Consider the following 17,703-nt stretch of genomic DNA (forward strand, 5'->3'; position numbering starts at 1 on the left):
AAGATAATAAGAAGAATATACATGCTGAAAGACGAACTTTAAACCCTTAAAAACCACCCTTAGAGTTAGAATATTGCCAAAAGATTTCTTAGTGCGCCTCTAAAGGGCCAACTGGGCCAAATTTGAACGCTTTTGGTCCGGTAGATTTTTAGTTTCGGCGAGTGAGTGAGTGGGTGTGTGAGTCAGTCAGTCAGTCAGTCAGTCAGTCAGTGCCATTTCGCTTATATATATATATATATATATAATATATATATATATAATATATATATATATATATATATAGGTGAAAATGTTACAAGACATTAATTGCAGAGATTTTCATGCTCAATCTTTTCCACTTAAATTTTTTTGTTAAAATTGTATATGAAACTTGATAATTATTGGGAATCTAGAATCCAACTTTGCATAGATGGAGCGGAGCTCCTGAAATTTTTACAGATATGGGACTTGTAGCAGTTGATAGAGCTTATCAATGACTATTTCAGGTATAAATTTGATCAAAATCGTTGGAGCCGTTTTCGAGAAAAACGCGAAAACCCTGTTTTTGACAACATTTTCGCTATTTCAGCCGCCATCTTGAATTGCATTTGGTCGAAATTGTTCGTGTCGGATCCTTATATTGTAGGGACTTCAAGTTCCAAATGTAAAGTCATTCCGTTGATTGGTAGATGAGATATCGTGTACACAGACACACATACACTCAAACACACACACACACACACACACCACACACACACACACACACACACACACACACCACACACACACACACACACACACACACACACACACACACATATACAGACCAATACCCAAAAACCACTTTTTGGACTCAGGGTACATTGAAACGTATAGAAATCTAGAAATTGTGGTACCTTATTTTTTTCGGAAAGCAATACTTTCCTTACCTATGGTAATAGGGCAAGGAAAGTAAAAATGATTGATTATCTTTATTCGTTAGGGCTACTCTTGAATAGAAATAAAATTTAAGTACCCTTTTTTTAAAATTGTTTATCCATTTCATAATGGCTGAAACATGTCGTAAATAAGCAATAATTTAAAAAAGGGAACTTGGATATTTATTTGTTATTTCTAAAATTTTTGATACTTTTCATCTCAATATATTTTAAGCGTTCAAGATTTATATCCACATTCATATTGGAACCATTCAATGAATAAATGATAACGTTTTCGAATAAAATGCATTTTTTGTATCGATTATTTTCATCTATAGTGAGGTTCACGTTATAATGGCAGTGGAGAAAGATAGAGAACAACGTTGCAGATCCTCTGTCTTGTCATTGCCTTCTATATACGGTAGCTGATACAGCTTTATTAATGTAATATTAACAGTTCATTTTTGTTCAAAATAATTAATTCTATTTTATCAAGCAAGAAATTATATTTTTCAATAATCTCATAATAAATTTAATGTTTAAGATGAAATATTTTGTAAATTAATGATTATTTCTACATTGTTAAGATCTGGCAACAGAGCAAAGCGAGATGGAGATAGCGCTATCCGCTTTGTTGAATGATAGACAGGGATAGCAATACCATTCATTGTTAATCAAACACTGCCATTATAACGTGGACCTGACTATAGAAACATCAGAACTATGAACTTCATTTTCATCCGAGAATCAACCGTTAAAAGAGTAAAGAGCATCATATTCTAAGAGCATCATGTTTTTAATAAGAGGAGCATTCTATTAATAAGGATAGTAGAATTATGTTATGAATTGCACATACAGTGAGTGGCACTAAGTAAGCTACTGTACTCTATCTAGGAAAACGAGCAATATATTATGCATAGGTTGTAATAGATGACGTTGACGGTTTGATTACATGTTTTCAACGTTACTAAGGAAGTTATTTGAGGGGGAAAACTTGACATTATTGCGTTGGTGCATCACAATCGCAACGTCGCCGTGGGTAGACGTACGGGAGACAGTCTCCAGTCATTCAGGCCTAAGGATGTTGAGAGCCTACTGATTATTACGTCCATCATTCAGGTTCGATTCACAATGAGAGAGACTTCTGCTGCCCGCGCCTGCGCCAATACTTCAACGGCCTTCGCTTGTTGAATTCTCATACTACCGACTATCGCCATTTTATGATCAATAAATCTTTGACGACCTTGAACCACTCTCTAAAAATGATTTGCATGAACCATAAAAAGAATAATTGCTAAGACCTTGTCGAGCAAATAGTTTTTTCTTGAAATATTTTTATACACTATTTCTACAACAAACAGGCAATTTCCCGACTACCCTGATGGTAGTTTTCTCAAACCGTTACAACACTAAAGAGCAGACAATTTCAATAGCAAATAGTAAGTAGCCGTTTTGAAAGAGCGAAAATTATGATGCATTGGCGTAATAATTGGCTTCAAATGTCAGGACAATAACTGTTAATAAAATGATGGCACGCCTCTAAAATAACTAAGAAATATCCTTCTCCCCAGACATATATGAGCGCTCCTTCCATACTTTATAATCATTGAAGGCTGAAACAATAACTATTAATAGGAAATATTACGTGAATTACCAGATGGAGAAGGGGATAAAATGCAGTGGTTGATTTTATGTATAAACAATGAACCATGAATGCCAGTTTGATCAGAAACTAATTATACTGTACATTATAAAATAGTGGTGAAGAATTTCCGTGCAATATTTCAATAAACATTGAGCTTGAACTATACTGAAATATTTCTTATTTTTTTTTTAACCCTACAGAGACACACTTACTTTATGCTAACACAAGAGACACACTGGGGTGTTTAACACCCCAATTCAATTTTGCATGTTTCTTTGAAAAATATAGAGAAAAAAAGTACTTAGCCCATACTTCATCATTTCTTAATCATTTGTGTTCCAAGTGCAAACAGAAATCGAAAGTAAACTACTGCTTATCAATATTTTAGAAGTACGTATGTTCCGCCTAAGTGTTGGAGCTCCTAATGTGGTTTGAAGGTATGGCTTGATCATTGCCAATGACAACTTCGTCAAAAACTCACGTCTCTTCATTTTATTGTTTTGAACCTCAAGTTGTAGAGAATCATAGCATTTATTCCAATCTGATCCATCATCCCATACCACATTCGTAGTGGTCAATACAAGTAAATCTTTGTAAAAAAGTATTTGATAAAAGTCCTACGTAAAAGACACTCTGGAGTGTTAGACACCCCAAACGAAGAACAAGATGAGCTGGTGATCTTGTAGAATGCTATTACTGACTGGAAATGGTGGAGAGCAGTTGACAATGCTTCAAACCTAATTTAGACTGGGCATAAATTCCCATCTGTTTGAAATTGTCAACTGCAGAACAGAAAAAAAATCCCTGGGGTGTGAAACACCCCAGTGTGTCACTTTAGGGTTAAATAAGAGATGGAAACATCAAGATAATGATTAAAACAATCTTGAACAGTTTAAACCTAGACTTAGTAGACATATGAAGCCATTTATCAAGTGCTTCATTCCTGTCAAATTCAATAGAAATTTAATAACAAGACAGACTTACAACTAAAAGATAGTCCGAAATTTCAAGGCCATTATCTTCTGAAACTGAAAATGCTGAAACTGTTGAATAAAGATTTCAGCTATTTGCAAACATATTTGTGTTTTCCTCACCTTATTTGTGAAAAGCCTATTCCTTTTCTGCATCTTGAGGTTGAACCTCAAAGTCTTATTTTCAATAATGGCGGCACTAGAGCAGCTATCACGTTGATGGACTAATGGCCTCAATCCTCGGTGCCTCCAAATCTGCAACAGAAGAAAATAAAAAATAAGAAATAGCAACTCATAGAAAAATTATCATAATGGATACAAGGTACAGCTTGATTGATTGGAAATATTTTATATTAATTTGAAAATGAAACTGGAATTGAACCAGCATTAGTTTGGAAAGTGTCAATCAAAGGTAAATTTCCATTCAAGAAAATCAGATACCTTGTGATATAAATCACCACTCAAACTGTATTTAGTATGAATACCATTAACATTCAATGAGGTTGCTTCAAGAATTTTAGCCATTCAAACAATAATTTACTCATTCCAATATACTCAATCAACAGGTCCATTAATAATAAGAATACCACGTTCACCGTACCGGTATCAGAAACTTAGCACTATTTTTATGATAACAGACCATTGTTCAAAGATTATCAAACCAAGATTATGATCATGATAGGTTCATAGTTTGATTTCATTTTGGAAAAAATTACTTATTTTTGGTTCATCTCATAACAAAAAAATCAGGTCCTTTAACCTAGTGTAGTAGTTTATTCAAAAAATCATACGATGCATGAAGTATCAGAAACCCTGCAAGCAAAGAAAGTAGTTCGTATTTCATATAATTAAAATCATTCAACAAATTTATGATTCATTATTGGAATATTCCAGCTGCAAATTCCAATTTAATCCATGAAAATTCCAGGAACCCAGGTTAATAACCGCTGGCGTAAACATACCACTGAATTATTAATGAACGTCAATGAGAAAGTTGCAGGAGTCATGTACTGGAAGAATGGAAGCGAAAGTTAGTTTTCTAGGAATCATATCATCGGTCATAATCACGTGGGTTTCATTGAGTTGAGGAAGGAAGAAGTTGATGTTGAAGAATGATATAGAAATTGACATAGGTGGAATAAATCATGAATGGAAGAAGTAAAGATGAATGAATTGTTAGAGGAAGGAGTAGGATGAGGAGGAATAAATTGTAAAATAAGTGGTGATTAAAGAGTTGAAGAAAGAAATATCAAGTAGGGTGGAAATAGTTGACAGAGTAGGAAAAAAAGAAGTGAAAGAAGTGGTGATGAATGAGTTAGTAGAAGAGAAACTATGGGGAAGGGTGGAAGCAGTTGACAGAGGAGTAAGAAGTTGTAAAAAAAGTTTGATGAATGAGTTAATGATACAGTGAGTAGGTGAGAATGAATCAAGAATTGCGAGACGGCGATCTCGCGAGGGTAGAAAGCCGTGGGATTGGATCGAAGCAGTAGTATCCTGTATAGTAAAAATAGTGTGAGGAAGTGTAGGATGTGCTGAGGAGGAGGAGGAGGAGGAGGGGAAAATGTGAAGAGCTCGTTGATAACTCAAGTGGCTCAGTGAAAGCTTCTTTCCAGGAAGCAGAACTGGGACGACGCGGTAGTTTTGCGTCGTCCTATTCTTATCTTCTGTGAGCAAAGGTGGAGAACGTAATCCGCAACTTATCAGAGAAAGAGTGTGTGAGAGAGAGAGAGAGTGAGCGAGTGAGAGAGAGAGAGAGCGACTACTAATAGCCGGCGCCAAGTTTCATGAGGGCGTGGTTGAGGAGTACTTAGCTTGTAGAAAGCACGCCGCCGAACCTTTTTCAACTTTTTCTATTTATTTAGATGGGCTTCCTGCAGAAGTGTTGGCTGTTGGGCCGAGCAAATGACTGTGTGGTCACGGACGTGGTTTCGAATATTATCGCAAAGTGCGTTCACCCTGCGAATTGTTTGTTTATGTTGTCCTGGAGAGACTTGATTTGAAAAATTGTCTCCGACAAGAACAGCTTTTAGCTGTGGTGGGTCAACAAACCAGACGTGTTACGTTGAAAACATGGAGATAGTTTATTGCATCAAAAGTATTTCTTATTTGAGTATTCATAGGACTTGGAAATATTTATCAGAAGTATTTATACTGTTTACAGAAATGGATTTCTTACAATCGTTTTGGAAAGTTATCTTATACTATAAGAGCTTTTAGGAGCATAACAAAACTGAAAGAATTTCATTGACAAATTTCTATTGTCAACGAAGCTGCATCAAGTGCATAATATCATAGAGAAACAATAGCGTAAGTAGATATCCCATGGTATAGGGCGTTTATGTCGCAACCTTTACTGTTATCTCAAGCCGATTACTGTTGATTATTGTCGAATTTTACTGTTTTGTTGGGGTGATAGTGTATGAAAGGCACAATATGAGAGATTACCAGTGTCACACAGCTTCACGGGAAAGAATTACATGAACTATCGGCTTGAGATAATAGTAAAAGTTGCGACATAAACGCCCTATACCATATAGGATATCTACTAATGCTATTGTTTCTCTATGATAATATGCACTTGAATAATATATTAGAGTGACTTGTATGTGTCGTACCATTGAAATTGTCAAGAAATATTTAGAATGGACTAATAACTATATTGGTGAGGGCTACTCGTATTTATGTGAAAATTAAAAAAAACCGAAGTTCCCTTTTTCAGAACTTTATTTTATTACTCACGACATTTTTCGACATATTAATGTCATTTTCAAGTAAGAGAGTAAAATAAATAACTTTAAGTATCATAAGATTGTTTCCTATCATATTGCCAAAGTACTAAATTCTCATTTTGTACTTATATGGTTTTTGAAAATCGGTTAATTCCAAAATTTCCAGGATTAAAAATGTTAATGACTAACCGTGAACATGTCGGTGTTTCTTCATTTTTTTATAGTGAATTGGAATAAGATTAAAAATTTCTGAGTTTATAAATATCAGAATCCCTACCGTACCAGTCGACAAAACTTCAATAAAGTTGATAAAATTTCTTGTGTCATGACAAGATTGTAGGTTGATCTTATTCCATTGGCCAATGGCATTGTAAGACAATTTTTAAGAATGATATACAGAATTTTTATTCACATTATATTTGGTCTTCTAATGTGATCTTCAGACTATTGAATTAAGGATTACAATTACAATTTAAAAAGTTTCATGTAGATGAAATGTAATCAATATTCTTTTGGATCGAAGAGTGAAATTTCTCGATAATGAAATACATGAAACTGAGTGTTATATGTAGTTCGAGTTGATACAACTTCAAAAAATTCAAAGCTGGTACCGAACAAGTGTTCCTCGCATCTGATTGGTCGAGCCTATTGCGTCATAACAAGAAGGCGGTTCAAGCTTGTACCATTGGCCAATGGGACTGCGTGACAAGTTTGGAGGTGGGTCTATTGACTTCCGCTCGTTTATAATAGGATGATGACGTTCACAAGCACTCAAATCTTGTTTCTACGCCTGCAGTCATTTTGGGAAGTTACAGCTTGAATCTTATCGTATTTGTTCAGTGAAATTACCATCCTAGCACTGACCCTATTGATACCCAATAAAAATTCAGATGACTCACTTGCAGATCAGGGATTTCAGAGTATAAAGAATATCACAAAGTAAAACTATTTAAAGTATAGTACGTTAAAATAATATAGACAAATCAGCTACAACATGGAACAAGCATCTTGAACACCAGCATTTGCTGGTGAATAAATTTATTGGTTCAATCGAAATAAGATGACTATTGGAATTTTCAAATTTACTTAAATGGTCTCGAAAACGGTCTCAGTATGATAAAATGGATTCTTGATGAAGCATTAACAATATTACAAAAAAACTTAATTATATTAAAATATAGCCCATAATGTGAATGTGATGTGAATATAGCACAAAAAATAGCAAATATGATTGGGTCATAGTCTTTGATGTCCTTGAACAGTACGACGATACAAAATAAGTACGGAAACCTGAGGTTACTTTTTCATACCTCAATGCCAAAAGAGTTTCAAAGAAATTTGCTCAATTCTGGCCCCTGTTTCGTAAAAACTTAGAAGTCCTGTAATACAGGAACAGCTGATTCTATCGTCTATATTAAGCATGTAATTGGAATGGTGATTCTCCTGTATTAGGTGACTTATAAGTTTTATGAAACAGGGCCCTGGAATCGTTGAAAAAATGTGTAGGAGAGATAACGCTGATCTCTATGTAAGCTATTTTGGTACAGTATGTATACCAAAGGGTTCAAAGATATTTATTGATTTCTGAAATTTTCTCAGAATAGTTTGTTGGTTTCTCATTCACATCAGTGATGCACATTAGGTTAATTTTCCCAGAAATAATTAGATCACTGGTGTATTTTGCAGTACTTTGTCATGGTTCATAGATGTTCCACGCATTTTTGATTCTCACGCTTATCAGTGTTGATTGAGATCCTTGGAAGTGTTCTCGTTGATATGATAGCATTTCAGCTGTGGCCTGTGGCGTGTGTTAATTGGAGCAAGCATCGGTGGCTCAGTGCACTAGTGAGGCACCAAATACCTTTTCACCGAGATATTGTTTACTGGAGCTCTGTGGCTGGCCTACAAATATCCCGTTATACACAGAGAGGAGAAAGAGGTAGAAATGCAGTGGGAGGAGGAGGAGAAGAGGCCGATGAACCACGCGTGACGTCATCGTGACCACTATTCAGGTCACTAAAGAAAACGATCCCTTCTGAAGGTCAATCCGGGGACTGTACACTGCATTTCATATTATCTGTCTCAATTGCTGCTATCTGGCTAGAAAGAGTTGAAAAAGATGCAGGTGTGGAAGAAGATTATGAACAGCAGCTCTGAGTTCACACTTCACTTCCTCTTCATCTTGGTCCAGCAGTGAGCGTCATATCAGTGCTCATATTGGATTTTTCTCTAGAGGATGATAAGGTGGCAGTGGTAGCATTGTCGATTGGTCCTCAATCAAAATTCCTATCACATTAAGCGAGCAATTTCTGTATATTTATATCTGGTTATTTATGATCAACGGACCTCGAAAACGGCTCTAACGATTTTCACGAAATTTGGAACATCATAGGTTTATGATATATAAAAATTCAATTGCACTAGGTCTCATCCTTGGAAAAACTCGCTGAACGACATTAAAAGGATAATTCATCCTTGGATAAAACAGCTAAGACTTTCGTCGTCTGTGGATAGTAAAAAGTGAGCGAGTGATTCTGTGGAAAATCAAAATATCACATCCCCGAAATTCATAAGCTGATGTATAGCCAGCTGTGAAATATAAACACGATCATTTTAGAGAATATTTTTTTCTGTTTTATCAATAAATAAAAATAACGAGCGAAGCTCGGTGCCCCGATATTAAAATATTATTAGATTATACAAATTCTTTCAAATAGAAAATACTAAATTAATTTATTCTCAGTTAGTTAATGGTTGAAAAAGATAATTCCTAACTTCTGAGCCTCTCACAAACTAAATGAAAGACTGAAGGACACCGAACCATACTGAACACAGATTGTTTTTTCCAAGCTGCTCAATTATTGTTTATAATGTAATAACTTTGATTATATTCTACATTTATAGAATTATCTTCTGAAAGGATCATTCAATAAGTCAACGATAAGATTTCTATATAAGGATATCACTGGTGATAGAATATTGTGTACGGATTCCGCAGAAACCAGAGTAATCATTACAGTGAACAATTGTTGTTAAAATTGTGAGATATTTTCAGCGAGGTATTTTTTAAGTGACGCATAGTTATATAGGCTACTAGAGTGATGATTCACTTTGAAATCTTAGACAGAGTTGACACTGATAAATAATCAGACAACAAACGTCACCATTGTTATTGCAAAATCAAAAACAGTTAACTTTTGTGAATCACATTGATACATCTTCGTTCTTCCCACAACTTAAATCCAGCAATAGTTGCATTTACAAATTATTATGCAACATAATAGTGGAGACTTTTCCTCTTGATATCACAATTAATTGGGCAAATTGCTCAAAACCTATACGTTGATGTGATTTTCTTTCCATGAAGATGTATCTTTTATCCTTCATGCTTTTCTTGATAAACAATTTCGAATAACGTGCAACATTTCAACTCCTATTCCAGGTACTGAATGTGACGAACGTTCACTCTGTATTTTGCAATACAATAGGAACGATGACATCACGAGCATCTGGTGATAAGTGTGTCTGCCTTATCTGCAATAAATTTTATCAGTAGTTTGAGGAGGTGATCTTCAAGCCAACTGGTATCAATTGTTGAGTTGATCTTTTGTGAATAACAGTTTATTTTGAGACTGTTTCAGATTTTCTTGAAAAAAAAACCGAATCGAGGATTTTTTAATTGATACTCATACTTATGATGGGAAGGATCACAGCTGAGAAGAAGTAGCCTTGACTACATTAACTATATAACCATAGTTACTGTATGGTTATCGAGCCGCAAAAATATTTAAGAGATAAGATAAGATAAGAAGCTCAAACCAATAAATTGGATGAGGGAATACAATAAAATTGAAATTTATCTTCCTGCATATTCATCTAGATCATTAGTTTTCCATAAAGCGGTCCGCGAAAGCTCTGGAAGTGGTACGCGAGAAGCCCGAGGAAAGAAAAATTGAAGTTTTAAGCGTTATTAGTGTTATTTAAATAAACTTTATTAGTCTATATTGAAGTATAATAAATTTACCTTCGAAAATGATATACGAAACTTATCGGAACTTCAATATATGTTGCCAATCGGTAAAAGAAGTGATAAGTTCAAAATTTCCAATGTAATAAGATAGGACTATAAAGTTTGTTTGGAATATTAATGGCGGATTTGTACCATGTGATTGAGCTAGCCAATCAAATGCGTGACAGTCAATGACCATACTGTGGGTAATATAGTTACTGTAGTCTAGACCAGAGAGAGAATAGAATGTACATTCTATATAATAATATATCCTTGATCTATAGAATTACATGAACATTAGAACCTCTAACCTTTATATTTATATAATCTATGATCTGGGCTGAAAAGCTAAGAATAATGAATAAGAACCATGAATGTTCATCCAGAGAATTTATAGCATTCTTATTGCAAAATGAAATAAGTTTTTTTAAAACACATTGATAATCCTCCCACAAGTTGAATCAATGAATACTTTAGTTCTCCAAGATTAAGCAAATTGACAAGAAAAATAGATCACATCTTGTTATCACAATCAATTGGGAAAACTTCCTCAAGCCTATTGTAGTATTATTACTATAGATATGTCATGTTTTTTGTCATAGTAAATGTGCTATGTTAACACTAGGATCTTATTAGGCTACTCAAACAATTAAAAGCGAAAGAACTTCGAAATAATCCATTTCAGGACAACAGAAATATTTATCTGTAAATTTGAAAGTCAAATCGATATGCAATATTAATCAGTATACAGTATATAATGGTATTTGTAGTCGAGTTGCTATAATATCACAACACAGAACACAATTATTACAGTATAGTAGGATTACTGTAAATAGAAATACAAATCTCAGTACCCTTTTTAGAGATTTGTATTTCTATTTATAATATAAGTAGCTTTAAACAGAAGAGAGAAAATAAAATAAGATTACTGTATTTGTATACTGGTTGGCATGTTGACAACTTCATAATTATGGTACTGTATTTGAAATTTGTATAATGGTTAACAGTCAGATACTGTATTATTGTTTACTGGTATATGGCTGTTACCAGTAAATATTGAAATACAGTATTGGGCTGTTAACCAGTATACAAACTACAAATACATTACCAAAATTATGCAGTAGTCAACATGTCAACCAGTATATAAATACAGTAATCTTATTTTATTTTCTCTCTTCTGTTTAGAGCTACTTATATTATAAATAGAAATACAAATCTCTAAAAAGGGTACTGAGATTTGTATTTCTATCTACAGTAATCCTACTATACATGTTTGTATTTCATCAGCTTGTAAGATAAAACGATTCTGGAAAATACATAAATATTATGTTATTTCTGAATGAAGTATGTCTGACGGGTAGGGACTGCTTTTAAACTATGCCAGAAACTTACAAAGCTATATTAAATAGGGGTGGTGCTTGAAAGAAAATCAAACAAACTTATAATGAATGAGTGACATTTTTGGCGGAAAACATCAAACGATCATTCACAAAAGCTCTCTTCTCCCTGGAATAGCCTTGAGGATATGACGACCTTTTTGGAGTTTAGAATATTGTCTACATAAAGATGTGCGTTAGTTACGCTCCGAAATGATGATTGTGAATGTTAGGCAGGCGTCGATGAGCCTTGGCCGAAATGTCGACCTGTAGAGCACGCACCTCTGCAAAAGCCGCCAGGCAATAGAGCAAGCATAGTTTTCGGACACATCTGACAGTTTTTTACGACTCGAGCGTGACCAAAGTACCCTCGTCTCAAAATCAATGTTTGCTTTGACAACAGATCTGCAAAAACTATTTCAATAGCTTTCTCTTTTTTTATAGCTCTTTCACAAGTGATCAACTTTTGTTAAAAACACATTATTTCAAGAATTTGCAGATCTTTCCTTGAATAAAGACGGACAAGGCTCTAATTTATGGCATGGTTTTTGTTTCTGCAGACGGCTCTGATGACAGAGCCTTTTATAGACAAGAGTGTGTGAGAGCGAGATAGAACGAGAGAGTTAGTGAGAGGCGTAAACTGTTGAAAATAGCTCGAACATTTTCGCACATTTGTTTTGCCCCAGAGAGGAACAATAATGTCCCAGTAAAAAACTCGACCCCCAACTTGGAAAAAACACAACCATTTTTTAACCTCGTTGTTCTCTTGAGAGATTCAGCACCAAATTGAGATAAAAAACGACAGTTTTATTAGCTGTGTTTTTTGCAAACTGACCGTTGGGGCTTGGGGTACCTGCTGTACCCCATATAGTCGTGAATTTCTCTTCGAGGCCATTTCCTGTCTTTTTAGAATTTCATTCTCAGATAATAGATGTTGGATACGCTCCACCTGTTCCACCAACGATACTTTTTTAAAAAAGAGATCCGGATTCAATAATAATTGAGCTCCGATTGGAGCCCTCTGAGCACAATACAAGTTGCTATACCATTCACAAAATACTGTTCCTCAAACTTTCCAAACCAAACAAGAAGAATCAGGAAAATACAGTGAGTGAAACATAGAAGCTGGTAATGATGTTGCAGTCCTTCATATTCTGGAAGTCAAAACATAAAATTCAAAATGTGTTACTCGAATTACCGTATCATCTAATGTGTTTTTGCACTCCAATTTCGAGGATTTTTATTGCAATAATCGATTTTCCCCAAATTTCTATGTAATAAATAGGAATCAACGCGACCTTAACTGCACTTAATCTTTCACCCAATATGGTACTTTTCACGTTGTTGCTATCAAGGTTGAAAAAAATTCCCAAGATTATTCAAAATAGTGCATTAAATAATAATCACATGAAAAACCCTACCAGATTTCGTAACTGAGTAATTGAATATTGTTTTTAAGCAACCAAATTTTGATTTTTTTTCCAAAGGGAACCTCCAATTAAAACGAATGAGTACTTTCCATAGCAATGATAAATCATATCAATAACATATTAAAAAAATGTAATTAGGAAATTCTGTGTTTTTTTTTGTTTGTCCAAGGATTCCACATCAATGATTTGAACTTTTGAACGAAAATCAATTATTAATTATCATAATGATAACTTTGATTTCAACATTAATCATGATCTTATCAAGTAATTTATCCATTCAACAAACGATTCCATGTTTGAGATACAGTGTATTCATTAGGCTTTATTACTGAAATAAGACACCATGATGATTAAGCGGGTATGCTCGGAAGTAATTATTTTGAATACTTTTTGTTAATAGCCTGCACACATCGTAATGCAGTCAAATTCAATTCAAGGCCATCCACCAAGGTGAAATTTGTTTATGTTCGTAGAGGAGAAAAATTGCTAATGCTCAACAACAAGCATTTATAAGTCTGTTCAACTTGAACTATAATTTACGACAATTTTCTGGTTGTACTGATCGAGTCTACCAATTTCTCCATCATCGATTTTTATTCAATTGTCGTTAACATGATTTCAAAATCTGTGGAGGCTATTGAATAGATGCATAGTATATATTGAAGGTGCGTACAGATTTACGCGCAGCGAACATGAGCAATTTACTTTTAATCAGCTGATTATATCTGTAATCTTTACAGAAACGGTAAGATACAGATATAAAAAGCTTGGCATCAGCTGATTAAAAGTGAATTGCTCATGTTCGCGGCGCGTAAATCTGTAGGGTCTACATGTTCTCAGAAGATTTTTAGAGAAGGGGTTGAAAGAGTTAGAGAACTTGATTGCAAAAGAGAGTTTTACTCACGGAATATGTCTCACAATGAACGTTTGTCTACACAGAAATTGATCTTTATTTTTTTGTAGGCCTATGTAATGAATTGGATTCAAAAGATAGTTCTCCGCAGTCAAATCTAATTCGTTCAGTAAGAACTAACAACGATGGAATGTTAAAGGATCAACTCTGAAATGATAATCAAGTGGAAAAATTCAATTGATAATCCAATTCTTGATTCACACTATCAGGAGCTCCATCAACTGAAAATATACAGAATATGAGGAAAAATCGCTAGGCCATACCGCCCTATTCATCATTCTATTCCATAAGCATTCAATATTGGCATGAGAATAGGCAATAAATTTCTTATATGATAAGGTGAGACAGCCTAGTTTTACTGACAGTGTAAAAAGCGAATTGAATAATAACCTTATTTAAATCAACTAATTCTATTCATTGAAAATAGCTGAAATACCTCAATCATACAAAAGCACTGCATAGCAAAACTTCATCGACTAACGTGGAATATATTGATTGCATTAAAAGGAATTAGTGTGAAAAAATCTGCATAAGTTTTTGTTTTCATTTTTCCTTAAGAGTTCCTCAAGTGTAGACTATTTCTTCCCATCAATCAAAGAGGTGGAATTCAAGTTATTCAGTAATTTTAATAAAATAAAATAGGTAATGTAGCTTGGAACAAGTACATACTAGAAGATATTTTTACATCAACGACACTGAGTTACAAGTTGATGAATCTACTAAGAGAATAATTAATTCTATGCCAATTAACTTCTTTGTGTACACGGCCTTTTTCAAACTAATTTACAAGCCATTTTAAAATATATCGATCTTGTTCATTCCAACGTTAGTAACAAAAAAAAAAATAGTTGCGATCAAAAAAATTAAATTTGAAAAGAGATAAAAGATTGGAGCTTATATTACTTAATTTGTGAGAGTGAGATAGTGTTGGAGAGATGCATGGTTTGCTGCCTCTTCTTTATAAAATTAATGTACTCCGTACAATGATGTACATGAAATAAGGATACATTTTTGACTGTTTTATTCTCGATAAGGATTGGAGCTTATTGGTTATTATGTTGATTAACTAATGGATTTAAGTTAAGTAATTTCTTTCAAGAGTATTCTGAGCTTGCTATTTTTTATAAAATATCATGATGTGTATATGATAAAAAACAATGATCAAGATATACAAGGTTATTTTTTAATGAGGAAGTTGATGGAAAATGTTTATGCTGATGTTTAATAAATTACTGATTTCTGTATAAAAACAATGATAAACGTAAAACATACAAGGAAATAAATATCGATTATATCAAGTCTACAATAGAATTATATCAGCATGTTATCTTTTTTCAACATTAGAGATTGCAAATGAAGGTACAATTTAAAGTTTTTTACATGAAAATGAGTTTTCTCCGTCCCTCTTTTCATTATGTGGAAATTGACGTGATAACTTCATAATTAAACTTAATCGAAACAAGTTGAAATATTCAATTGAAATAAAAATCTCTAAAAAAGGGTACTGAGATTAAAGGTATTACAAGTAGCCCTATACAGAAAAGAGACAATGAAATATATGCAACTCCAATTTCTGCCAATGAGTTTATGATGAAACAAGCATGACAATTTGAAATCAAGTGGAGTTTTGTCTGCTCAAAGTTCCTGAATAATTTACTTCGCACTTCTGAATTACTTCACTCAATTACTCCACTGTACACAAGTTTCATCAGATTGCAATACACAAAATAATTTGTATCAATTTTAGCATATTATCTATTATATCTTTCATAAATTTTGGCCTGGTTGCACATAAACCTATCGAATGTAAATCATTATTAAATTAAATGGGAACCAAACAAGGTTTTTCCAAGACGAAGGCTTCTCTGATTGTTTCTCGTGACGTTTAATCGGGATTAAACGTTAACAGGCTTTTGAGCAACCAGATCTTTATCTTTCATTAATATGAGTATAGAAATCAGTTGATTACAATCACGTTTGTCACAACAATTGATAATCATTTAAAACTAATGCGGCTGGAGTATGAAATGTTCAGAAACAATTTCAAAAATAGAGGCGCATAGTGCGTGTACGTACGACAAAGACAGGAACAGGGAGTGAATGAGATCGCTTGACAGAGGGTAGTTTGTTAAAGTAAAATGTTCAAAGCAATTTACTAAATACAGTAGAACGTCGATAATTCGGACGTCAATAATCCGGATTCGTGTCTGGCAAGAATTTTTACTGTGCGTTGTACACATGTTGCTGTAAATAAAATACGATACAGTGCTTTAAAAACGTGTTTTTAATGTATATACCTTATACTCTACCTACAAATAATTGAATACTGTATATGCAATTTTAACAGCTTTGTTTCTTGAATAGTGCGTGCTGTCCGTTTTTTTAACGTAATTTCGATAATCCGGATAATTTGATAATCCGGATGGGGTCCGGTCCCAATTAATCCGGATTATGGACGTTCTACTAAAGTAACAAAATTTTCAAAGCAATTTCAAAGCAGAACCAGTGAGACGCTGTGTATGTACATATGACAAGGACGGAAACAGGGAGTGAATGAGATCGCTTGACAGAGGGTAGTTTGTGATAGTAAAATGTTCAAAATAATTTACTAAATAGTAACAAAATGTTCAAAACAATTTACTAAATAGTAACAAAATTTTCAAAGCAGAACCAGTGAGACGCTGTGTATGTACATAATGACAGGGACGGAAACAGGGAGTGAATGAGACCGCTTGATAGGGGGTAGTTTAATAAAGGAGAGAGCTTGTTTTGAATGGGCGATCGGCCGCCGGACGGTTTTAGCCGGGAGACAGCTTTTTTGCAGGCTCAGGCTCAGCGAGCTACATTCTAGTGACATTAGAATACCTTACAAGGTAGTGCGAGCGCACTGCAAGGACGTTTCATGCACCAGTGATACCAGTCAGTCGAGCCACGAGACTTGGTGTTGGTGAGCTGTTGTTTTGGTGCAATCTGCAAGACAACCTGACAGATCGCACGCCCAAGCCTCTACCACTTCCGCTCTCCCCACAATTAAGATGCAAGCATTCTGGTTCCTGGGAGAGGAGAGACTACTGACTGCTGGGCAAGTTCAATGCCTCAATCACGCCGCTTATGCCGCCAGCGATATCGATGCCCAAATTCAATGATCGTGCACGCAATCAGTGGACCTGCGACAAGTGATTGGCAGAAAGTTTAGAAAGAAGCATTCTATACTTTCTGGAGATTGGATATCTAAAGATTGGTTATTAGGATATGAGATATTTGAAGCACTCTAAACTCTCTGCTGATTGGATATGTAAAGATTATTTATTAGGATATGAGATATTTGAAGCATTCTATTCTCTCTGCTGATTGGATATGTAAAGATTGGTTATTGAGATATGAGATATTTGAAGCACTCAAAACTCTCTGCTGATTGGATATGTAAAGATTGGTTATGAGATCTATTAGGATATGAGATATTTGAAGCATAGATACTTATATGAATCAATCACAGCACATGTGGATGACGCACAGATGATACTAGAAATATTGGTAAAGATGGAATTGAGCCAATTGATACTAGAATTAGATGATACGAGTTTGTCAATTGGTGAGGTGAACTGGTGATTGGAAAGGTTTTAAAGATATGAGAGTATGAGCATAGAGAAACAATAGCATAAGTAGATATCCCATGGTATAGGGCGTTTATGTCGCAACTTTTACTGTTATCTCAAGCTGATAGTCCACGTAGT

At 34.4% G+C, this 17,703-nt stretch overlaps 1 protein-coding gene across 2 annotated transcripts in view; it reads right to left on the minus strand.

Annotated features, from left to right (window-relative positions):
- The window catches only part of LOC111054942, a 69,511-nt gene that overhangs the window by 8,962 nt on the left and 42,846 nt on the right, over positions 1-17,703 (minus strand). For both annotated transcript variants that reach the window (XM_022342075.2, XM_022342073.2), the window contains one exon: positions 3,636-3,767. In XM_022342075.2, the coding sequence (XP_022197767.1) occupies positions 3,636-3,767 (132 nt within the window). The remainder of the gene's footprint in view (positions 1-3,635; positions 3,768-17,703) is intronic.

The sequence above is a fragment of the Nilaparvata lugens genome, chromosome 1 (genome assembly GCF_014356525.2).
Source record: "Nilaparvata lugens isolate BPH chromosome 1, ASM1435652v1, whole genome shotgun sequence".
Classification (NCBI taxonomy): domain Eukaryota; kingdom Metazoa; phylum Arthropoda; class Insecta; order Hemiptera; family Delphacidae; genus Nilaparvata; species Nilaparvata lugens.